The sequence below is a fragment of the Phocoena phocoena genome, chromosome 3, assembly GCF_963924675.1.
Source record: "Phocoena phocoena chromosome 3, mPhoPho1.1, whole genome shotgun sequence".
In the NCBI taxonomy this organism is placed as follows: domain Eukaryota; kingdom Metazoa; phylum Chordata; class Mammalia; order Artiodactyla; family Phocoenidae; genus Phocoena; species Phocoena phocoena.
The window spans coordinates 154,209,869-154,235,724 of NC_089221.1; the positions used below are offsets into that span (position 1 = coordinate 154,209,869).

The 25,856-nt window shown below is 36.5% G+C and overlaps 1 protein-coding gene across 1 annotated transcript; it reads right to left on the reverse strand.

Moving 5' to 3' along the window:
- Positions 1 to 1,544: 1,544 nt before the first annotated feature.
- Positions 1,545 to 22,482, reverse strand: CLK4 (CDC like kinase 4). The gene is made up of 13 exons (XM_065873123.1): positions 22,419 to 22,482; positions 19,509 to 19,669; positions 14,501 to 14,723; positions 13,348 to 13,438; positions 12,883 to 12,949; positions 9,742 to 9,858; positions 9,483 to 9,649; positions 9,182 to 9,276; positions 8,802 to 8,931; positions 5,953 to 6,035; positions 3,133 to 3,212; positions 2,315 to 2,405; positions 1,545 to 2,234 (listed from the first exon to the last, which is right to left on the reverse strand). Exons 2-13 carry the CDS (start codon positions 19,667 to 19,669, stop codon positions 2,094 to 2,096), a joined length of 1,446 nt encoding a protein of 481 aa, XP_065729195.1. The 5' UTR covers positions 22,419 to 22,482; the 3' UTR covers positions 1,545 to 2,093.
- Positions 22,483 to 25,856: the final 3,374 nt, after the last annotated feature.

Genomic DNA, 25,856 nt, shown 5'->3' on the forward strand with positions numbered 1-25,856 from the left:
GAAAATACCCAGTTACAAACAATCCATATTTATACACCGGCCATTCTAAACCTTTCCTGTTAGTGCTGAAGCTCCCAACACTGTCAAATAAAAACCTGGCGCTTTCAGAAATTGAGTTCAGAAGTACAAGGAAAAAGGCAATTAAGAGTAGGAACCTGAGAGTTCACAGAAGATGGGAAGGAAGGTTAGCAGTAGACACTCATATGATACCAGAGATACCATCCTCACCACTAAACTTTTCTTCTATCCTACCTAATTCACTGAAGTTTCACTTTAATTCCTAAACTTCCATGAATTAGGCCTAGGAACTAGCAAATACCCTTAGTGAAGAATGTAAATACTTTTCAGCAGGGAAAGGGGTTAGCAATCATTAACTTCTTAGTAAGAAATAGTGTGGATATTATTCTTTCCTCCTATATCCTGAGATCAGCTACTCCAAAGGAATGAGTTTCTGATGGGGGAGAAAGTAAACATTAATTTGGGAACTTGAAGCACTTGTAGGGAAAGGTCAGGAGGCTTAGGTAGTAGAGTGGCACCAGCAGTATGGAAATGGAGAGGAAAATAAAGGATGGCTGACTTCTTAATCTCTATAACGACATTGCTGTGTTAAGGAAAAACCTTTTCTTTACATCAAATGCTCCTTTAAAAAAACCTTATAACATATAACATAGTTGAACTATATGTAGACTGCATCAGAGCCCTAAGCATAATTTATGCAGTGATTCTACAGCAACATTTCAGTTTTCTTAAATTCCTAGTCAACTTCAGGAACATAGCTTTACTATATGTGCAAATGCTACCAGCAGATCATGTAGAGAAACCCACCTTGGTATCACTATTTGTCATACCAAAAAATTACATGCATTTTATGTTCAGAATACAGATAAAACTCAAATCTTTGGTAATACACTTCAGAAATCGGAATACTTTTAACAAAAAACCTTTACCTGGATAATCAATCATGAATTCTACAACAAAAAATATTTTTACCTGGCAGACTGATCAATAGTTTTTGTTTTGTTTTGTTTTTTTACTAAATTAATATTTACCATGTAGTTTTTAATGTGAAAACAGGTAAACAGAAAAAAATACCTACAAACAAAAAGTTCATTATGTTAACCAATCAGGGTCTGGAAATTTCTGCAGTTTTCTTCCCAAGTGTTTTCCAATCAAATCATCTTTTTTTTTTTCCAGTAAAGAGTAACATATATACAAATTGTTTAATAATAACCTTAAAGTCTCATAGGCTGAGGTTTAAGTATTTATACTTCATATGGTAAGGAAACAGATATTGGACAATTTTTAGACTCCTGAAGATTTGGCATTAAAAACAAAAACCTCAGTCATCAGAATTCCTATTTCTACGTTTGTGACTAACTACATAAATAGCCATTGGAAAACAGGACTTTCCAAGCTAACTTTCCAGTTAGACTTTAATCTTAAACAAAGTGTGTATGTGGTTTTATTAACCTATTACGATGCACAAGTTGGATGTCTTTCCATGAATGCTACTTACCACCACTGACATCACCCAATGAAAAAGAACAATACTTACAATTTAATGAAATTCCAACAGCAAACAGTTCCTATGGGTTTTGGTTTCTAATACCTGCCTACCTAGAGTTAATAATACTTATTACCTGTTCAACAATTACAGAAAAAACTTTTAAAGTTAAGAAAAGTTTGAGGTAAATAAAGAATATTCCTTTAAGAATGAAGTAGTCAAGATTTCCTTTTACTCAAAAAAAACAAAAAACAAAACACAAAAATCACTTCCAAGAGTCAACCTCCATGTACAAAAAAGCAAGATCAATCACATTTATCACTGGACACAAAGGATATTCCAAAGGTCTTTAAAAATGGTAATTAATCTCAAAAAAGGAAAATTAATTTTAGCTTTTATATTTCATTCATTATCAAGACCATATTTGCTTAACAAGATAATTATGCAATTGATACAAAACATACAGCATTTACACTTAACTGTACAAAATAATTTAAGGTTTACAAAAATATTAGAATGTTTAGAGTTGACTGACACAGTCTTAAATAATCTCTTCTAGAGAAGTATAGTAAGACCACTGATTTCCATTTCATTTCTTTTTTAATAAGTCAAAGAAAGGATGCTGCAATGCTTCATCCAAGGTAATTCTTTTCACTGGATCATATTCTAACATTCTTCGAATCAGGTCAAACAGTTTCTCATGTTCCTCATCATGACAAAGCATAAATTCCTGAGGGGAAAAATGACTGTTTAAGAAAGACATTAAAAAATAGTTAAAACAGTTTTTTTTTTTGTTTTTTGTTGTTTTACCTTTAATGGTTTGCAGCGTCTCCTAACATATCTACCAGCAGAACTATGTTCCTCCCAATCTAGCTGATTATGATGAAAATACTTGTGTTTCCTATAGGAAAGAGACGTCTGGATTAAAAAAAAAAACAAACCCCCCAAAACCCCACATGCTTGCCCTGCCCCCACCAGGGGATTGGGGGAAAAGATGGAACCACAGACATCTCTCTCTATATATATATAAACATACAATTTCTAAAAATCTCAGCAATAATTATATCGGCTACCTTATATGATATTTTTCCTAATCTTGTACCCTCTGAAGTTTTAGTATCCCGCCTAAGTTGTTCCCAAATACCGTAAGTGAAACAATGCCAGCTTCAAAAACAGAGGTTCCTAGATCCATTCCTGTAAATTCTGATTTCACTAGATCTGGTATGGGGCTGGAAATCTTTAATAATTCCCTGGATGACTTCTGTGGTGAAGCTATGTTTTGAAACCACTTATAGTATTCTTGTCCAAAGACATACATGTGGTTTGCAACAGTCTGGAATTCAAACTTAGATATGACTCCAAAATCAAGCTTTTTACTACTCTTATGTATTATTTTTAAATCAACCTAGGAAAACACTTATGCAAAGGTTAACTTGAGTATAAAAACACCACTTTATTTACTGGATCACAAAGTAAATATTGCATTACTTTTCAAAAACGACTTCATGAAAAAAATTCAAAATCTACAGTCTTTGGAATAAGCAATAACAACAAAGATGGGTTTTCTATAGTTTGAGTATAGGCCACTGCATGTACCCAATATAGGGCTTTAATCTTAAAAAGCATACCGTGTTTTCTGAATCATGCGTGTTGGTATGGGTCCTAACATACGTTCCATCATTGCCAGGTGCTCTTTACTATCATGAGTCTAAAAAAATAGGAAAAAGAAACTTAGCACTTTCCATTTCCCTACATGCACATAAAAAGAAAACACAAGAAAATAGTGTTTCCGGGACTTCCCTGGTAGTCCAGTGGTAGAGAATCCACTTTCCAACTAAGCCTGCCCACCACAACGAGAGAGCCCGCGAGCCGCAACTACAGAGCTCACACACTCTGGAACCTGCACACCACAACTGGAGAGAGAAAATCCACGCACCGCAACGAGAGAGAAGCCCACGTGCTGGAATGAAGACCCAATGCAACCAAAAAAAAAAAAAGTAAATAAATAAATGTTAAGAAAAAAGAAAATAGTGTTTCCATAAAAGGACTAGATTAGACAGCTATACAATTTATATTACACTCTACTTCAAAGATGGAATAAAACTGAATGAGCTATACTGATTGTCTGATTTCTGAAATGGATTGGTAAGGTCTGTATAGCTGATTGAGGAACAACTTTTTAAGTATATTTTACTGAAGTACAGTTGATTAACAATGTTGGAATAATTTGTTTAATGTGAAACAGAACAGTTTTTCCTTATTTGTATTACTTGCACTGTTTAACTGAGGGATGACTGGGGAAGATTACCAAAAACCTGGCTATTCATTTTATCGGTTGCTTAACTAACCTCCATTACCCAATGGATAGCAACTTTGTAACACTAATCCTAGACAATAAAAATACAGTCCCAATAATTCTTACAACAACCTTGAGCTAGGAATGTGGGAACATAACTTTCAAAGAGGTTAAGATACTAGCTCAAGCTCACATAGCTCATCAATGAGGAAACCTGAGCTGTGAACCCAAGTCAAAACTCATATTCTTAAATTACACAGTAGCAGAGCTTTGGCTAAAGTAGAATAAATTGTTAAACTAAATGGTATACTCCTAAGCAGAGGCTGGCAAACTTCTTATGTAAAGGACCAGATAGTAAATATTTTAGGCTTGGATGGTCACAAATGGTCTCTACCACATATTCTTTTTCGTTTTTTAAAGCAGGCATCAGACAGGATATTGTTTGCCAACCCTTGTTCTGAAGAGCAGAGTCTATCTGCAATGCTTTTTAAATCCATTAGCTACTGTGCCTAGCACACTGCTTTCAAAATGTTCTTAATTCATGACAGGAATAAATAATACAAGCTCCATTATCTTCAAAAAGTTCCTTAGCTGAAGACTATTTTGGAGGGTAGAATTAAAATATAAACCACATCTCAAACCAAAGTTAATAATCGACGCTTAAGATCTCAGAATGATTTACAATCATAAAACCATCTGAAGGATTTTATATGTGTCAGAATGAAGAAAGCATGCACTGTTCTCAACTTTTTCCTTGACCCTATAGCTTACTACCACAAAACCAGACACCACCCCCTAGAAATGACCGACAGCTATGTTCTAGATATCAAACTTGTCTACAATCTCAGAGTACTTTTAACAGATCTCTACAGAGTAGACAGAAGTTTGGTGAGGTGCCCCACAGCAGTGAACACATATTCTGCAACAGCCGCCTAAGTGACTTATAATTAATCACAGCTTCCTCCCCCCTCATCCTGCATTGCCATAACCTCAAATCAACCTTGATAGTATTAGCCAGGAACTCCCTAACCACCCTCACCCCATCCAACAACACACCTTATCAAATCACAACCCTCTTCAATGGTTACACCACTTGAAGCTTTCAAGACTTCTAGTTTTCTGACATAAGCAAAATTATGAGGAAAAAAAGTAGAGACCTAAATAACATTTTCTCCTTTTTGTTCTGCCAAGTAAGCCAATAACTATTACCATTTCACAGAAAGAACATTTTAATACCAAAAAACCAGGAGAGATAATTTCTAAATGAAAGCTAGAATGGCAACCCTACAAAATCATTTTCATTTTAGACCGACCAGCCTACATTTGGAAACCACTGACTCCTAGGATAAAACAAATACCTTTCTATGGCAAACAAGTCCACTATGAATCAATACTTGCCTACTGACACCATTTTCCTATTTATCCAAGACACTCTGACAGCACTATTCATCCTTCCTCAACTAGAATAGCTTCCTTTATGCCTGTTGCATTTATGAATACCATTTCTTCCTGATATGGCCATCACACACTCTAGTTTTCTGACAAACTCTTACTCTTCCTTATAGCATGGATTAAACTCCCTACTCCTCAGTGATGCCTTCTCTAAGGAAACTTAACCGTTCACCTTTTCTGGGTTCCCTTCTACATTGTTCCATTATAGCAAGTATCATATTGTACTGTACGTTTTCCCATGTCTATCCTGTGTATGACTTCCTTGAGGACAGAGATGCTGTCTTTTCATTTTTATACACATAGTGCTTAGAAATGTGTCTAGGGTGTCATAGATGCTTAATACAACTTACTGTTTCTGAATACTTTTAATAAAAGTACAACATAACCAGAGCTGAATTAAAACTGACCATAGTAACACTAATGTAAATTTATGAAGGAACACCACAATAAAACGGATCATATGAAGTCAATATGAACCATGTGTTTAAAAGCTCCACATGCAGAATGAATTATGACCATTCACTGGGAGTATTTTATTCAACTATGGTTTTAGAGAAGGATGACTATTTCGCGCATGTAAATTTTAATCTTAAGAATAATGACACTATGGCAACTTTCCAATATGGAAACCAAAACTTTAACATGCCTTTAACATTAAAGCTCATAATGAATCAGTAAATAACATTTACTAAATACATACCTGAAAGACTGTGAAACCAAGGTAATATTCAATAAGAATGCAACCTATGCTCCAAACATCACAAGGCTGAGACCAACCTAAAGCTATTTAAAAACAAAACCAAACATTGTATTATGCAACAATTTTTAATTGCCAATACACAATATCTTTTCCTATGTGGGTGCTCTCTTTATATAGCCTATTTAGGAGAATATGATAGTAAATTCAGAGTTTACATTTTTAGTTTTATATCAAACATTATTCACTATGCTTTCAGAGTCCTCCATATCCTTGTATCAAATTACAGTATTTTAACCTGGGGAAGCATTTTATGTAAAATAAGAAGGATTAGCATATATTCCATAGTCTCTGAATTGCTTGTGCAATGAGGAACACTGTTATACCCAGTTAACGGTTGTTCTATGAAATTTTACATTTTATTAGTGCAAACATAGATCAATAATTATCCTCCGAATGTAATTACTAACCCCTCATCAATTACCATCAGCTTGATATCTGAGTTTATTTCTTCCATTAAAAAAATAGTAGTGTCACATAAATTATGTAAGAATTATAATGGATATTATAAGCAGTGTCACCCATAAGCAGAATTATATAGCTATTTAAAGTTCACATGGAGAGGTATCTATATATGTACTTTCAGGTTGTCTATATATGATCATATATACTTTCTCCTTCAGAATTCTCAAGAGTAACATTATTCAGAAAAGAAAAAAACACCTAACCTTAAGTCTATATCTAATTAGAAAGGAAAAGAGTAAACCATACAGATGTTTTAACCTTTTAAAGATTAAGTTTTTAATAAAACAATAATGTACAAATAAATCCTACTTTAAAAGACATTTCAATTACTTTCAGTAACATTACTGAATTTAAAGACAAAGGAAGAAACAATATATTCAAGGAACTTGACTATGATTTAGCCATTTTTGTTAACCCTCATGGTACTTATCACTTGAACAAAAGGATAATGGAGCATAGTTTCTACTTACAGTAACACATACAAAATCTGCAAATGATAGAGCTTGGATCTAAGATGAAAGTTTTCTTTTCCAGCCACTCCTGTCTCCCAGTCCAGCTTTCTCCCAAGTGACTGTAAATTACCTCTTTCTCTTATGGGTCAGCTCTCACACTCTTTGGAATTTCACATCATTCACTTTTACCAACGTCTGTTTACTACCAACACCCAAGACATGAGACCAACTGCCCTCCTCAATGGTAGCAACTGACAACATCTTCCTCCTTCAACCTAATTCTGCCTTAATACTCAGGAGTAACACTTCACAAACACACAAAGAACCCTTCTCACCTTCCCATCTGTTCATTTCTTTTCCTAAAGACCAATAACCCCAATTTCAGATTTATATCAACTATCCCCAGCCTGGCCACACATGGGACTGTATTATTACTAAGAATCACTGTATCTTACGCAATCTAGGAGGAGGCCATTAACTAACTGTAAGATACACCACTGTTTTACAAACCAATAACAAAGAAAAAATGCCAATTGTTTTGTGTTATGTTCCCTCACATGTTAAAATGTAGAGAAAAATCTTCTTCTTAAAATTGATAAAACACAGCAAGTTATCTCTTTTTAAGCTCTGAAAATATCACTCTGTCCACAATCTCTTCCCACACTCTTTTCTTTTACCTTCATTGCAGCCTTCAGTCCTCAACCATGAATACACTTTCTAAACTACTGCAACACAGCAGCTTCTTTCAGACCATACTAAGCAGAAATCCTAGTAACATCAATCTCAAAGATGAGCTCCAAACCTGTGCTATCCTATTTGGTAGCCAGTAGCCACATGTGGCTATTTAAATCTAAAATTTAAATTATAATTCAGTTCCTCAGTCACACTGGCTATACTGAAAGTACACAGTAGTCTACGTGTGGCTACTAATGGGTACCATGTTGGATAGTGCAGATATAGAACATTTCTATCATCATGGAAAGTTCTACTAGCCAGCACTACATAATATTCTTAATTTCCTGTCCCTTTTACTAATTCTCTACTCTAGGTAAACATTATTAGTTTGCTTTCACACTCATATTCTGAACTACCAAGTCCTCTTAGACAAAAGGTAAAAAGTGGAAAAGACTGATTCCACAAAGATGTTTTACTATCCAACCTCGGTTGAAACTTACTTTTGGTGAAGTAATATGCTTATACCATTTAACTATCTCCCAATATCACCTGATCTGAATTTTTCCCACTGTCTCCAAGCCCCCAAAGCCATCTCTGACTTCCTTGCTCTATCAACATGACTTGGTCTCGAACTTTAAAATTTTGAGGCATAAGACACGCTCTCCCTCACTGAGTTCCCTTTTATTAACATTTAAAAACCCTGCACCTTAACTAATTTTCCTTTCTATGCTTTCTCATGTCAAAGATGATCAAAGAAGCTCTCCTCTTAGACTATCCCCTCTTTCTTCTCCTCTTAACCTCCATCCACCCTACATCTAGACGTCTGCCAACCCAATCTTTAGCATTTTCACCAGCACCATGATTTGTTATGAGACGAAAAGAGGTGCCCACATTGCTTCAAAATCATACTGCTGTCATGTACTTAGCCAATACAGCTTGTTCTCTTATGATCTTGTAAGACTGACTTGTTCAAAAATAACCACAACCTGGAATATCTTTACAGATGATATCACATTTTTCCCACTCAGGAAAAATATTTATAGCAATGTCCAGACAGCTTTTATGAAAACAGAAAACATTTTCTGTACACTGCTAAGAAAATTACAGCTATCCCCCAACTACCTGCCCCCCAATAAAAGCTGTAGAGAACAAAAAATCTCTTTTTCAATTAAAATATCAGGAAGTCTGGTATCTACTAACCCAAAATGACCTCTGGAGCTCTGTAATGCCGTGTAGATACCAAAGTACTATGATGTTCATCATCGTATGTTGCACTTCCTAAGTCAACAACTTTGATATCTGTGTTTTTCAGTGTGCGTTCATCACGTTTCTAGAGATACAGTTAAGTAAACAAAAAGATCAATAAAGATATGAAATATTTTATAGCACTATCCAAAAGGCTTGCACATGAATTATCTTTTTGATTTTCAAAATAACCCCATGAGAAAGGCAAAGGATTACCCTTTTTGGGTTAAACATCAGGATATAATAAGCCTCAAAGGTAAAATTCCTCATCCAAGGATCACCAAGCTAAATTAATTTTAAAGACAACTACCAAAATTAAAACAAGTGTAACCTACCATTTTTGAATTATACTTGACTACATAGTCAGACTTCACAAATAAAATATTTTCAGGCTTCAGATCTGTATGGGTTAATTTATTATGATGCAAAACTACAAAAGAACAAAAAGACATTATTAGTTTCACTTACAAATTTAATCTGTACCGGGGGACAGGAGAATTAGTAGTAGAGGTAGGGATCAAAAGTGGTTTCATCTTTACTTGCAATGTGTATTTTTAGTGACACTGTTTTGATATGTTGCTTGTAAAATAAAACCTTTAATTTACTGGTATTTAAAAACTTAACAAGTATACTTACAATTTATTGACTGACAGATCTGATATGCCATTTGCCTGATATGGTCAATTTGAAATGGCAGAAAGCTGTTTTCTTTAATGAAATCATAGGTACTAAGTCCCAGGAGTTCAAACACAATACAAACATGACCATGATGATCAAACCATTCTAGCATCTGGACACATCGGCTAAAACAGATCAGAATAAAAATAATTCAGTTCACAGAATTCTGATTATTTCATGTAACATAATGGATCACAGTTCCAAGTTTATTACTTACAAGACACTATTGGGATCAGTACTATTTAAATGTTCTAATACTTGGATTTCTGAACGAGCTGCTTCACGATATCGTCCCACATTTTTTATGATTTTCACCGCTACATGCATGCCACCCCTTAAAAACAAAATGAAAATGGTAAATGTACAGAAGGGCACTGAAGACATGTATCCTCTAAAGCAGCTATCCCCAACCTTTTTGGCACCAGGGACCAGTTTCATGGAAGACAATTTTTCCATGGTGGGGGGAGGGTGTGATGGTTCAGGTGGTAATGCAAGCTATGGGGAGCAGCAGATGAAATTTCACTTGCTCGCCCACTGCTCACCTCCTGCTGTGAGGCCCAGTTCCTACCAGTCCACAGCCCAGGGGTTGGGGACCCCTGCTCTAAAGCATAATCTTATTAAGTACCAATCATTCTATGCTATTTTCCTAAAATAATCTTTCAGGGTATATTATAGCAGATCTATAAACATTTTTTCGAAACATTTTGACAAAATATACATTATATGGAGTGATGATTTCTCTTAATACTTATCAACGTTAATGTTTGTTTCCAAAAGTTTAAATTTACCTAGATTTTATAAGTAGTTTTTTTTTAAAAAAAAGGATAAAAATATAAACCTTGAATAGAACATACTACTGCTGAAAGCATTCACTCATTCACCACGCTAGACCGACTGTGCCAGATGTTGCATTGGAATCAGTGTTAAAAAGGGCTTGTCCCATGTACCTCATAGTCTAATGGAAAAGACAGACACTTGAACAACTTATCGTAAGGTTAGAAGTGCCTGGTATAAGGAGTAGAGAGAAGAAAGAGCCTAACCATCAGGGTTAGGGGAGCTTAGACTTCTTCAGAGAAGGAAGACAGCTATCAGTTTGTTAGATAATTCCGGCAAAGGAGACACCAATAAGTCATGAAGCCAAAAAAATGTTTAGTGCATTCACGGATGCGAATAGGTATAAATAGCAACAATGTAGGGCAGCGTGTTTTAGACTGGGACATCTGTAATACTTCCTAAAAAGTACAGAGGGAATTCCCTGGTGGTCCAGTGGTTAAGACATGAGCTTTCACTGCCGTAGGTCCAGGTTCAATCCCTGGTCGGGGAGCCGAGATCCCGCAAGCCACGTGGTGCGGCAAAAAAAAAAAAAGCCATAAATGATTTTGAGGAAAGGGATTTCCAAATCTTCAGCTTCCTTCTGTCCTCTTTTCTAAACCTGATCTTCTTAAATACAAGCCAGCAGTCAACCCTGCATTTTTCACTATGGCCTTCCCACATTACAAAAGAGAACCCCATGCACACGAAATTAATATGGCAAGGTTTGTGCCCTAGGCTGTTTGTAAAAAAAAAAAAATCTTTGAGGCAAACAAATTTTTCTAGTGGTTGGATAGCAAACCTGTTCCAGACTCATTTCTTTTGACAAGGCCCCAATGAAGTTGTGGGCTGATATATAATCATCAAAATAAATTTTTAATGATTTATCTCCCTATGATGTATAGCATATATCTCAAGACTTACAAGAATTACTATAAAACTGCTGTGACAAAACTTCTTCTAGTCTCATCTATTTAATCGTATGGCCAAGTTTTCTAACTGCTAATAAGCTATAAAAATGAACAGTGCTAATAGCTATAAAAATGAAAAATGGATAATGGTGTTAGCTAATGCTACTATAGTAATCATATTGCAGTATATAAATGTTTCAAACCAACGTTAAATACACCTTAAACTTACAAGCTTTCATATTACTTGTCAATTAAAAAAAAACGAAAAATGGAAACTTAATGCTAAAACAGTAAGATTTATCTATGGACACATGAACTCATTTTTTTTTTTGAGGTACGCACGCCTCTCACTGTTGTGGCCTCTCCCGTTGCGGAGCACAGACTCCAGACGCGCAGGCTCAGCGGCCACGGCTCACGGGCCCAGCCACTCTGCGGCATGTGGGATCCTCCCGGACCGGGGCACGAACCCGTGTCCCCTGCATAGGCAGGCGGACTCTCAACCACTGCGCCACCAGGGAAGCCCGAACTCATTTTTTAAAGGCCCCAACCATCTCAATAAAAGATATATTTTCAATTACATTGTATGTTTTAGGTCTAATAAGTATCAAAATTTGTAACAGATTTGTACTTGATCAATTGAATACTATTCATTGGAATATCTCAAATACTCAAGTCTTAGAACCTCAAGAAATTTTTAAAAGACCTTAATGGGACAACTAGTGAAATGTGAATCAGGTCTGTAGATGAGCTGGCAAAACTTGAAAATACATATAACATGTAAATACAGAGAATGATTAAATACTGTAAAATGTTAACATTTGTGGAATGTGGGTGAAGAATATATGGGAATTCTTAGCAACTTTCCTAAGTCAAAGTATTTCAAAATATCTTAAAATTTTACTTTATGTTCACATTTTTGTCATAGAGAGGAAAGGGTGATAATAAAAGACATTTAGGATAATATTCTCTATGAAAAATGAAGTAAAAGTAAGTTCAAGGATAAAGCATTTCTAAGTATTCAAGAAAAGTTTGTTCATGGATGACAGGAGGTATCAAGCTGTTGTATTTAGATTCCTCCAAACATTTAAAAAGAGAGATATGTTTTTTTAAAAAATCAGCATTTACAATAAGCTGGAAATTACATCCTCAACTATTTTATGAAGAAAAGTTTAGATGTCAATTTAGAAATGTGCGGTTTCCACTAAACTGTTTTAAGACATTCACTTACATAAAAACTTGCAACCACAGAATAGGGATCCTAGAGGAAAACATTTCCTTTGGAAATAAAAGTTTTTGAACCAAGAAGATTAGACATGCTAATTTATTGTCTCTGCAATTCAAAAGTAGGGTAAAGCACTCCAAATCTCTTATAGAAAGCTAAGGACCTAAGTTCTGGGAAACTCTTCACTTGAACATTCACATTAATTTCAATGAACTCCATCTGATAAAAATTTTTAGCATTCTTGATCAAAATCCATACTTACAGTAAATAAATCATACACAGTTCAAGAACTTTTGAATACTTATACCTTCCAGGAAAACACATAGCTACCACTTAAATTCCATTTCATTTAAATTATGGATCCTTCTCCACCAAAAATATCAGAATGTTCAAAAAAGAAAAACAACAAACTTACATGCCATGATCAATACACTCTACAACTTTGCCAAAGGCCCCTTCTCCCAAAGTGTCCACGATTTCATCTAAAGTGAGGGGGGAGAAAGAAGTGTAAGTACCTGTGTACAAATTATCAGTTATTCAAATAATGAGTGCTTAAGTGTGGAATATTTTCAAATGATCTCTATTAAAGCATAATTAAGGTTCCAGCAGTCAAATTATTTTATTTTCAGCTGCTACAAAAATAATTTAGATAGAGCTATCATTCTTGCTCTAATCTCAAATTCCACTGATTATTTTGGAACTTTAGAGTAGAAATATTTAAACTCTATAGAAAAGAAGAAATACAAAAGAACAACAAACAAACCCACGAAAAACAAAACAAAAAAGCAATGAAGAGTTCTTTAGCCCCCCGCTGACAAACTATTCTTAAAAAGATTATTCTGTCTGAAAAGTTTAAAAAGTGTTGAAAAATATTCTATACATCTTGCTCTTAGAACGTCTCCACTTTGACAGATCAGGTGACCCTCCTCATCATCCTCTATACTCCTGGATCTTTTCCTTCGGTGGCTCTTCTGGAACGGCAAGTGGGCAGCACCAAGATCATCCAGCCAATCAATATATCAGAGTGAATTCAGGGCAGAATACGCAATTCATTCAGCGGGGAGATATTCAGGCATTCAGATAAGCACCAGGCCACGAACAGTTGGCAGGAGCAATTTCAAATTCAGTCCCCAGAAATTCACAAGGCACAGTTTATGTTACAGAAGAAAAACATGGCAAGGAACAGATTTTCAGATAAGATACTTAAAGTGGCAATAGAAAAAAACAACACAATTGTCTCTTTAAAATACTGACTTAATTGAAGTCTGAAATTTAAAGAATGCAATGTCATGATCTATTAATCTCTTGTTATAAAATAGCCTATGCTGTGAGTTGAGATGTCTAGTTTGTCAGGAAAATGTTTTAAAATGTCAAGATTAGTTCAAATTGATATTTAGCAATATTTTTAAACATACTTAATTAAAATAAAAGGGGAAAATAAAGGCTAATGCCAATGTTCGATCTAATCAATGATAGTTCTACTGAAGAAAACTTGGGGAGGAAAATAATTCATAGTTTACTGCAAACAAGTGAAGATTCATGAGTGTAAAAAAAAAAAGGGCAGGCTTTCTGGACAATAATTTCCTTTTCAGCACCCACTTTCAGAACTCCAATGGAACTAATTGGAGCCTGTGCTATACACAGGGTAAGTATCCGCCAGTGCAACTTTCTACATTTGTCTCCAAGTACTGGGAAAGGGGTTTCTTTTAAAGTAAAAAACGTTTAAGATGAAAGAAAAGATGGGTGCTTCATCTTTTCGTATGATTATGTTATAAAAGATAAAAATATTTTTAACATTAAAATCAAGAAACTCATGATCTGGTCTGCAGAAAATGAGTAAATGTGGGCAAATGAGGGCTAACTAATAAATACAGATTAGTTGTAAGAATTTGGAAGTTTCCTTTAAGGATTCAAGTAATATAAACACAATTATATTCATATAGTATTATAAACTTTTTCAAATTTATTGGCTCAGTAAGAGCTTTTACACACAAATAAGTATCCACCCAAAATAAAAACAAAATCAATCATACCGAACATGACTGATTACTTGAACAGTGTCTATTACGCTTCCTTTTAGGACTGCTTCTCCTGCTTCGGACTGAAGATTTCCTGCAGTGGATTCGATAACTGCTTTCAACGTCTCTGTGATAATGTCTAGGAACATATCTTTCGCAGTAGTCATTTCTGTATTCATCAATGTATCTCCGGTCCCGATAATCTCTCTCATTCAAGGACCCTGCTTCTAAATAATGACTGCAAACACATTAAAGGATTTAAAATTACTCTCTTCATTCTAGAATAACGTGGTTAAAATAAAACATTCTCTCAAGAATTCGTGGTTTAAAACAGCTAACTCAATAAAAGAAAAAAATACAAATTGATGAATTAGAATTTATATTTAACTGACAAAACTTCAGAAATAATTTTACTTTAACCAACAAGTAAAGGGGAACATATATCTCTATTAATATATACTGCTATGAAGGAACAAAGCTTGGGTCAAATCATTCAACATATTCAGTGTTTACTTGATTAAGTGTCCCTTTACCTTCTGGTGAAAGTTAAGACCAAAAATTCACAAAACTGCTCTTCTGAAATTCATCAATCTTGTGATATATGCATCTGTAACTAAGCTCTCTTCCTTTTTTTAGAGCCACACACAATATGAGGCAGGCAAAACAGGATTCCTTTCCTTCTTAATGTAAGTAGGTATCTCTGGCACAGAGTTCTTTCATGAAAGGTGTATTAGAGCTAAAGGAATCTTAAATATATTTCAGGCCTCTCATTTTACAGATGACTAAACTGAGATCCCTAGAAGGAAAATGATTTGCCATGGTTGTAGAGCACATTCTAAATCCTATTGTATGTGCCACTATTATTATACACACCACCTATTCCATCTCCTCTCCTCTATTTCGAGCTTCCTGTATCTCTCTGAGAAACAAACAACACAGCTTTTGAAGGCTGCTCCATGTGCCAAAAATATCTAAAATATATCCCCCTCAAATGAGAAAAGGTTCTTGTAATTGCTTGCTTAGGATTTCCCAACCCCCTACTTCCCTCTGCATTTTGAATTTGTCACTCCTGCTTGTGAAATAAACAAGAATTCAGAAAAAACAGCATCATCTGGTGCCATAGTGCTTAACTTCTGAATCTACAGATCCCTTTGAAAATCTGATTGAGAGATATGGACCCTCTCCCCTAAGAAACGCACAAATGCGTAAACAAAACTTGGCAAGGAATTTCAGAGGTCATGGACCTCAGGAAGTCAATGGATTCCAGTTAAGCAGCCTTGATCTGATGGAAAGAAAAAGATTCAACTGGCCCAGTTTCCCGTCCCCCTCTCTACCTGGGATGAGTGTCCTTTTCAACAGAGTGTGAAGCTTCAAGAGATACCTCAGTGCACAGGGAGCACTGAGGGAGAGAGGGGACACCTGCCCAGTCAGACACACCAGCTAAAATAATCCTGACAAGCAATGGAGTGACAGATGTTAACCAGACTGCCCTCACTAACCTCTTTCTTTTTCCCAGAATATGTTGTCATTCTTTTTCTCAGGAGGCTGGTTTACACAGAAATAAAGGAGAAGCATCTCTAAAACTGCTACTCAACAGGGCTGGCATCAAATCCAGGCTGGGGAGATGCAGAAACCCCCTTTCCCCAGTGTCAGCCTTAAGCTCTAGCCATTGGAGAAACAACTCAGGATATTAGGGTCTAAATCTGGGTCTAAGTCAGGGATCTGATCAGTTGCTTGGAACCGTTAAGGGAGAGATCTACAATACGTCAAACAAGAAATTACCATGCTCTAAAGGGCATCTGTTTAATTCTGTAAGGCATCCTTCCCATAAAAGTCTAAAATTTATTGGAAAACTCTAACACTAATAATCCTTAGCTGGACTAGTGCATGAAATTAGAGCTGCTGATAATCCATAAATAATCTAAAGAATAACAAACATAGAGTCAAGTAATACCATGAGGATAAACTAAAAAGATGAGGACTTCTTCAACCTACAACAACCAAGGCTTAGAGATTATATAAACAATTATATATAAATATATATATAATTATAATATATATTCTATATGTATTATATTATTTATATCATTAATATAATATATTAATTATATAAAGAAATTAATTATTAATTATATAAAGAAACTATATTATAATATATATTATAACATATATTATATAGTATATTATATATTATAATATATATTCTATATATATTCTATATATAAATATACATAGAATTATAAAGGCTATATGGACACAGTGAACAGGATGAACAGACTGATTTAATTTCTAAAAATATTCACTGAATGTCCAGTGAATATTTCACTGTAGTTCTTCAAAACAGCCAAGACTAATGAGGCTATGGGCATTCGTTTTTATTTCCACACAGGTCCTGTGGAAGGTAAAAAACATATATGAGGCAAAATCCCTGCCAACAAATAACTGTTCAGTTTGAGATTACTCATACAAGAATAAAACAAAACTCAACAATGCAGGAAATGTTGAAAGCCTGGATATGAGTGCTTAGGAGAAAAAACTCAAAATGTTTAAAATGGTCAGGGAAGATTTCATGAAAAAGAAGGGAACAGTTGCATCTTAAAGGGAAATCAGGATTTGGGCAAAGTGGGAAGTAGAAGAAATGCCAGGAAAGAAAAATGGCATATTACCATTCTTACATTTATAGAGTACTTTTAGCCAGAATGGCTTAGAGATGAGTTTGTCTACATGTTACTTAGGAAATAGTAAGTAGACAATTTCAGCAAGAGCAATTTTCACATAGGGGAACATAGGCAAATAAATAAGCTGGGAACAGATCATCCAAAATCTTGCATGCCAGGCTAAAGGGCTTAAAACAGTGTTTCTCAAAGGGTGGTCTGTTTATTAACAATTTCGAAATATTGAATTTTTTAAAATGAAGATCCCTGGACCCCAGGTCAGACTCACTGAATAATCTGGTAATATGCATTTTAAACATACCTCCAAAGTGATTCTATTCACACTAAAGTTTGAGAATCACTGGTTTAAGGCTTGATACTCTATGTTACAAGACATTTAAGGATATAAAATGTGTTCACAGCGTTCACAGCCACATCAGTCTTCCTGTGTAGAACTGATTAAGCCTGTAGGAAGGGAGAAATTCACAGGCTACTTACAAATCAGAAAGAAAAGACACTCTGAAATATATATGAAAAAAGGTAAGATAACTGATAACCAATAAAAGCGCTGATAAATCATAAGAAAAATACACTTTAATAGAAAAAATAGGCTAAGAATACAAAAATAATGTTCACAATCAAATATACTTCAATTAAAAAAATGTTCAAGTGTTCAATAAGCACATGACAGAGGATAAATTCAGCAGAAATTTAAAAATTCAAATGAAAACAAAACACTATTCTTGGCATTTCAAAATAGGCAAGACTGGTGACAGCATGTCGTAGGAGTGTAACTTGGTACAAACTTTCTAGAAAAATACGTGAAAAATATGTGAATATGTAGCAAGAGCCTTATAAGAGTTCACACCCTTTAACTTGAAACTGTCCCTTCTTAGAACCTATTTTCAGGAAATATTCAGAGGCAAAGATTTGTATACAAAAATATTTTTCAGAAGAATAAGAAATAACTTTACATCCAAATGGGGGACTAGCATCCTACCAAGCGTACCTTCTTTATACGCTTCTGTATTTTTCATTTTTTTCCAATAATTTTACAAAAAACACTCTCGTAAAGTTTTGAATCTTGAAAAAGATTATTAGATTACTCCAGATTAGAGAGCAATTACCACCAGACATCTCTGGTACCAATATCAAAGAAGAAACTATTGGTCTAGTGGTTATTGCACTGACTCAGTAACATCTTTATGTGGTTAATTATGAACATGAATTCATCATTCATATCATTCATCATTCATATCACTTCCTTTCTACACATACAATGCATAATAAATCCATGAATGGTTAGTACTATATGTTAAGCCTTACAGAGTATTTTGTATTTATCTTAATATAGGGTACAGATATTCTTGTATAATACATTAATTAGCTCAGGTCATTGAAATCCTGGCATAGATTCTCCCTCTTCCCTCCATATGATAGTGTGTGAAGAATGATTAGTCTGCACTGATTACCAACAAGCTCACTGTTCTACAGAACAAGTCTGTTTTGGCATGGAGAAGGAAAAAAATTACATATTGTTTTTTAAAGTAACCCCAGTTGGCTAATTTAGAAAGCAATCTGGCAAACAGTCCCAGTGGAACATCTGCACAAAACAAGGAGAAAACATAGAACCAACAAAAACAAATGAGAGAGGGAAATTAATGGAGGACAGAATGAAAGAAACTCTATTCACCTAGGCTTTGTTTAATCATTTAGGAACTTGAAAAATTCCTTCAATTCTATATAAATGTATTACCTCCAAATTTTACACTGGTAAGAATACAATAGAACAGGACATATGCCATTGGAAATTTTTATTGAGGCCCTTCTTACAACAGCCAAGCTTCTAAAAATCCCAAACATATCTACTGGCCTTATCTACAAATATAACCTGTAGAATACAGTATAAGCAACTAATCCCCAACACACTTTAACATTCTCACACACCACATGCTATTTTTCTCATCTGGATGAACTCTTCCCCACCCTTCATTATCTCTCATTTGTGGAACTCTAAATAAGGCCCCAATGTACAGCTCTCCCTACTACATAGAAGTTAAAGGCACTCACTGGTCCTTTAATCACTTACTTAACTTTTGTGTGTCTCATTTCCCCCAACTATATTACTGGCAGCTGGGACTCAATCAACTGTCTCCTATAGCTCCGAAATGGACACAGATATGTGAGGGTAGGAACTCTGTTCTATTCACAGCAGTGTCTAGCATATAATAGGCACTCAGTAAATATTTTCTGAATGAGTATTTGTTGACTGATTTATAAAACAATCTGACAGATGAAAGCTATATAAGCTAATGACAAGTCATTAAAACTATTAGTGTTAAAATGGTACTAGTTCAAGCGTAATTTACCAATCAGATTCTTTAAGCTGGTGATGTGGTTTACAATGTCTGTTCTCTTGTGTACTACTGTGGGATCTCCTCTTCCGTTTGTGACTTCCACTGTAGCTTTCATGTCCCCAGCTTTCTCTGCTATCCCAGTCAGGGCAGTGAGTTCTTTTGGAATGCCTCATCTGTTAATGGAAATGAAAAGTGAGTTGTGGAATTTACAGATGGTTATATTTAGTAAATAAAATATTTCACATTAATATTAAATAGAAAAACCTCAGCACATAGGGTTGGTTGTACAGGTTCTAAAATCTTCGTAGGTAATGGTTCCCAAGGCATGGAGGCACTATCCCACTGGTATGTCAGATGATTCTAAGTGGTATACACACCTAGTACTAAATGATAACACTGTGAGACCTTAATACATTTTCTTTCAATTCTTCTGGATAAATTCTCAGCTTGGTGCATATCTTCAACTAACACTTGCTAACTGCCATTCAGTAGACAACAATATCTAGCTAGAAATTAATAACTTTTTTGGTTTTATTTTTATCATTACCTTCTATGGTAAATTATTACTAATCTCTTGTTATTGATATAATCAAATTATTAAGTTATTGATGTTAACTTTAAATGTGAACTAATTTAAAACAAATATCACAAGTGTCATGCAGCTTTGTCGAAATACTGTGATACAAATAACTGAACTCAGAGAAACACTTAAGGATACTGAATATAGGAGATGACTGTTTATTTTCAGATCATCCTGCAGCCATTCTTAAAATTAAACATATTTGTTGTAGATCTGGGGTGACTAAAGAAATGAACCTATAAGGATGAATACGGTCACACTGAAATCAGATAATTGTGACAATTCCCTGACTCCATCTACATCCTCACAAGTTCCATTCAGGATCAGGATCTGTGTTCTAACAACGTCATCCCTATCTGCCTCTTCCCATCTTAATTCTTTCACAAAGCAGTTAAGTTTTTAACAGTGATGTCCAAACTGTTGAAGAGGGTGAGGTTCACAACTCAGCAAGGAGCTGAAAACAGGTAAAATGGAGCAAAACCAACTTAGTTAACCCCCTTCAGTTAGCCCAAATGACTCAGTAACAAGCAAACAAATTCAAGTAAAAAATTTTAAAAACTTCAAATGAATTAAAAGACTTTAAAATGAGGCATCTCCTGGGAGGTATTCCCTAAGAAAATGTAGGTATCATGCCATCAGAGCCCGAAGCCACCAAATATTCAGATCTTTTAACTCACTTCTCTTGTTGATTCTTAGGTCCAACAAAAATCCTAAAACTCTAGTCAGGGCTCTCACTGGAAACTGATAAGTGAGCATTCTGATTTACATAGTCATTTGAATATGGGAAACTGAAATAAATGACATTACAAATTAACCTGAGCCAAAAGACCATCAGAAAAGCCATCAAAAAAAAAATTATATTTCTAGTGGAATTATTCTGACCCTTCAATTACCCAAATTGTATTTTAACCACACAGGAACTCTTTAAAATTGTTTAGTTAAGCATTCTTAAATCATAGCAAGCAAAATTACAACATCTGATGACTGAGGTTTATTACTATGACTATTATAATGCAGTTTTTGCAAAACATGTGTGTCTGCTTCAGTTTTATTTTTTCCTTCTACTGTCAGTAGGCCATAACTAGCTCACCAAGGCAGAATTCTTAAATAACCACAGTTATCAATATGCAAATATTAAAATAAGCATCTTGGGAGAGCCAAAGGTTTTTATTTCTCTAGCCAAGTTCATTACTTTAAATTTAATTCAGCTGTTAGGAAGCCATTCCCGCCCCGCCGCCACTACTGTTCAGAAATATTTTCTCAGGAGGCCAAGAGAAGAATCCCAGATCCAGGTTACACAGATTAGGTTCCTTCGCATACAAAAAAAAGAAAAACTATCTAGAATTATCACACTATTTCTAATTAACAAAGAATCCTACATGTTAGAATCATCCTTCAATAAAAACATCAGATACAATAAACATCGGATGTTTATATCCATCTTAGAAACCTGATTCTCTACTGCCCTTTAACACCCTATATTACCCGACAATTTTACGTTATCTATATTAAAATATCTATATAGGTTAAAGTTATGATTAGATGGCTCCAAGAGTACTGTATGTAATGGATAACAAGAAGCCTGTGGGTGTATGTATGGAGCACAATCATACAAAGATAGCTATAAAATAAGACCAGGTGGCTGACGTGGTCAGTTTGGAGCGCTGTTTCCTAAGAATAGTATAAGCATTTCACGGTTACTTAAGTAATCAAGGACAGTGTGATGCATAAGTATCAGAAATGCAGATCTGATGCAACAATACTATGCTCCACTTTAGGAAAAAAACAGTTCACACAAAGGATGAGCCTCTCCGTATTTACCTCTCACAAGCACGAGCTAAATTCCACCACCTGGACTCGCAAACTAGCAGTTCCTCGGACGCCCAGTCCCCACCCCCCGCCTCTCCCCCAGGGCACCTGGTCAGGGCCTTTCGCGCACTCAGAGGCAGAAGTCTGAGCTCGGAAAATCCCAGAATGCTACAAACGGCCGAGGCCAGGGACCCAGAGTAAGGCTTGATCTAGGAAAACACTTGCCCCAGGAGGCTCTCGCAGGGTCTCACCCTGATCGGCGGGACGAGTCACGGGCCTAAAGGAGCCGTGATATGAGTGGCCTGGCCTCTCTGAGAAGAGTCAGCAGCAGAGCCGAGGCCTTTCCGCCCTAGGATTTTAAATCTACCACGACACCTGGGCAACTTTAGGTTTCAAATGCCACGAGCAGAGCTGTGCCCCGAAGAAACCCAGGTCGCCGAGGCCCCGAATCCCGTCCTTTTTCCGACACGTGGTTTCGAGACCTAAAAGACTGGGAAACCACCCAGCCCAGAACACCCTATCCGAAACCTTACCTCCGCAAAAGTAAAAGGCCCTTTGGCCAATAATTGTCACCAAACCGCCGTCTTCTCTCCCAGTCGCTGCGACAAACATCCTACAAGATGGCGGCAACACCCTCTCCCTACACCCCCACTGTCGGCCTCTACCGCCATTTATAAAGGACGAACGCGCCTGCGTAACAGAGCTCACGCGCTCCCGCCTCTCCCCTAAGGGGCGGAGCCCTGTGTGACGTCGGGGGCGGGCCCCGCCCTCCACCACGCGGCTACGCAGGCGGAGCAGTCTACGCTCCGAGATGTGTGGTAGGTGAGGCAAGTCCCTAGATTGTTTTCGTTGCGGGAGAACCTGGGTGAAGCCGGGAGGAAACGCCCTAAGCCTGTGGCACGTGTCTGCTGTTACTCGAGGAGTTATTCTGAATGCAGCACCTCTCAGCAGAGCCAACCGTGGCTCCGTTTCCTGCTCTCCCGCCCCAGTGGGCCGGACCACGGCTGAACTGCAGACAGAGCCACCACGCAATAGACAAGCCGCAAACCGGCCCAGGCTGGTGCTGGGGTTAGCTCAGTGAACGCGATTGTGTAGTCCAGCCCGCTTGGAACGTCCTGTCTAAAAATGGATTCCGATAAATAGGATGTCTTAGGAAACAAGCTCAGAGGTGCTTAACTTTTTAAGGCCTGTGTTCCTAATAAAAAACAACAAAAAAATAAGTTTCAGTTGAGACTCCTTACAAAATTTTTCCTGTTGTGGTCCCTGCCTCCTGGTAGCTGGAAGTTTCCCTAACAAACTTTTCCCCATTATTTATTCCTGTGAGTCAGTTTTATTTAACCAAGGCAGAGTAATGTCTGAGAGCTAGTGAGCCCCGTTAAGGGGCTTGCTTACCTCAGATAAGGTATTTCGCAGTTATAAGGATCCCCAGACAGTTTCCCGTTGTGAGCGTATAGAGTGAGAAGAGAGAAAAAGGCCAAAATCTGAGCCCTGGGGAGCACTTCAGGGACAGAGGAAAAGAGCCTGAGAAGGAATGATCAGAAGGAGAGGAGAACCAAGAGTGCGGTGTCAGAGTAAGCGAGAGAAGGGCTTAAATGAGGGAAAGGCTGACAGTGACAAATGCTGGGAAAGAGTCAGGTAGGGTTGGTCCTGAAAAGTGTCAAGGGGATTTTGTGTTCTGACAAACATTCGATGGATAAAAGAGAAAGTCAGAAATCAAATTTGGGAGGGCATGGTTGGACTGTTGCGGGCATAAATCCAATAGCATGTGGGTTTGTACCTTGTTAGGTGAAAGGAGGGCACTGTCATTTCATGACCTAATACTGTAGAAAACTTGTGCCACCTACTCTGGATAAATTGAATTGTTATGGAGATTGTACCCCATGTTAAGAAGTGAAGAAGTGAAGTTGAAAAGATAATTGGAGAATTGGAAGTGAAAATTCTTTATGCTGTAGAATGAAACAGACGTTATTCTTCTCACCTGGAATAGCCACCATTTATGCATCTACAATTTTAAATCTTACCCATCCTTTGAGGTCTGTCTCTAAGATGCTATCTCTGACTACATCAGTTCCCACCTATCTCCCTGCTGTTGACTACTCTGGTTAGAGATGAGGTCCTTAGTCAGTTGGCCAAGGCACACTGGTGTACCTGGAACCACCAAAATATGATGACCAATTTTGTCCATAGTGTGAAATGTATTGGTTCTACAATTGATTACGCCTACTATTTCAGGGACATCTATCAGTTGGAATGTTTAGCTGAGTAGACTGGGCCATCTTGCGAGGTAAAGTGGGACTCAGCTTGAGGCATATAGAGGCATAAATTAAGCTGGCAGCAAAGAAAAGTTCCCCGTTTTTGCACGCACATGAAAGATCTTTGTCTTGTGAAGCTAGAAGAGAATGTGGTCAGGACAGTGCACAGTTTTGTTCAAACAGCAATATAAACTTAAAAGACAGCCAAGTGGAAAGGCCCCCTACAGAGGGATTTATAGACATCACAAAGCAATGTTACACAGTAGTGCAGTCTGCTTTGTAGTTGCTGCTATCTTATTTTAGTGTCATTTTGAATATTTAAGTTTGTCTGCCACTTAAATATTAAGCCCTAATATTTGAAAGTGTGTCATGATCAGGAGGAGGTCAACATGTATGGTGCTCCTATTTACTCTCTGTGGCTTATGAGCTTTGACTGGAGGCAAGGACCTAATTTATATTATCTTTGGTATCTCAGTGGCTACAACCCAGTACATATTTGTAGGTTGTTTATGGAAGCTGCTTTTGGCTGTTTTGCTCAGTTGGGTTAAGTTGGACTAAATCAAAGGTTGAAATTTACTCCCAGAATCCCTGGGCCAGTTGGCTTAATAATCTTACCTGACACCTTAACTCTTTCTAATAAGTCAGTTACCTGGAAAATGAACACCTTGTGTCAGAGGACTTAATAAAAAGTCTGTCTAAATTTCTCAGAATCCACTATTAACACCAGAAAAACTGTCTAATCTGGTAGCTTCATCTCAACACAGAACAAGTATGTTGCAACAAAAGGAATAGAATATCTAGGAATAAAACTACCTAAGGAGACAAAAGACCTGTATGCAGAAAATTACAAGACACTGATGAAAGAAATTAAAGATGATACAAATAGATGGAGAGATATACCGTGTTCTTGGATTGGAAGAATCAACATTGTGAAAATGACTCTACTACCCAAAGCAATCTACAGATTCAATGCAATCCCGATCAAACTACCACTGGCATTTTTCACAGAACTAGAACAAAAAATTTGACAATTTGTATGGACACACAAAAGATCCCGAATAGCCAAAGCAATCTTGAGAACGAAAAACGCAGCTGGAGGAATCAGGCTCCCTGACTTCAGACTATACTACAAAGCTACAGTAATCAAGACAATATGGTACTGGCACAAAAACAGAAAGATAGATCAATGGAACAGGATAGAAAGCCTAGAGATAAACCCACGCACATATGGTCACCTTATCTTTGATAAAGGAGGCAGGAATGTACAGTGGAGAAAGGACAGCCTCTTCAATAAGTGGTGCTGGGAAAACTGGACAGGTACATGTAAAAGTATGAGATTAGATCATTCCCTAACAGCATACACAAAAATAAGCTCAAAATGGATTAAAGACCTAAATGTAAGGCCAGAAACTATCAAACTCTTAGAGGAAAACATAGGCAGAACACTCTATGACATAAATCACAGCAAGATCCTTTCTGACCCACCTCCTACAGAAATGGAAACAAAAACAAAAATAAACAAATGGGACCTAATGAAACTTCAAAGCTTTTGCACAGCAAAGGAAACCATAAACAAGACCAAAAGACAACCCTCAGAATGGGAGAAAATATTTGCAAATGAAGCAACTGACAAAGGATTAATTTCCAAAATTTACAAGCAGCTCATGCAGCTCAATAACAAAAAAACAAACAACCCAATCCAAAAATGGGCAGAAGACC

Excerpts from the sequence above, each read along its gene's own strand:
- CLK4 (XM_065873123.1), bottom strand. The coding sequence starts at position 19,669 with ATGAGGCATTCCAAAAGAACTCACTGCCCTGACTGGGATAGCAGAGAA. Across the intron at positions 9,859-12,882 it reads GAGTGTATTGATCATGGCAT|GGGTGGCATGCATGTAGCGG; the intron begins GTAAGTTTGTTG and ends TTTGTTTTTAAG. Across the intron at positions 6,036-8,801 it reads AGCTCCAGAGGTCATTTTGG|CTTTAGGTTGGTCTCAGCCT; the intron begins GTTAGTAGATAC and ends GTTTTTAAATAG.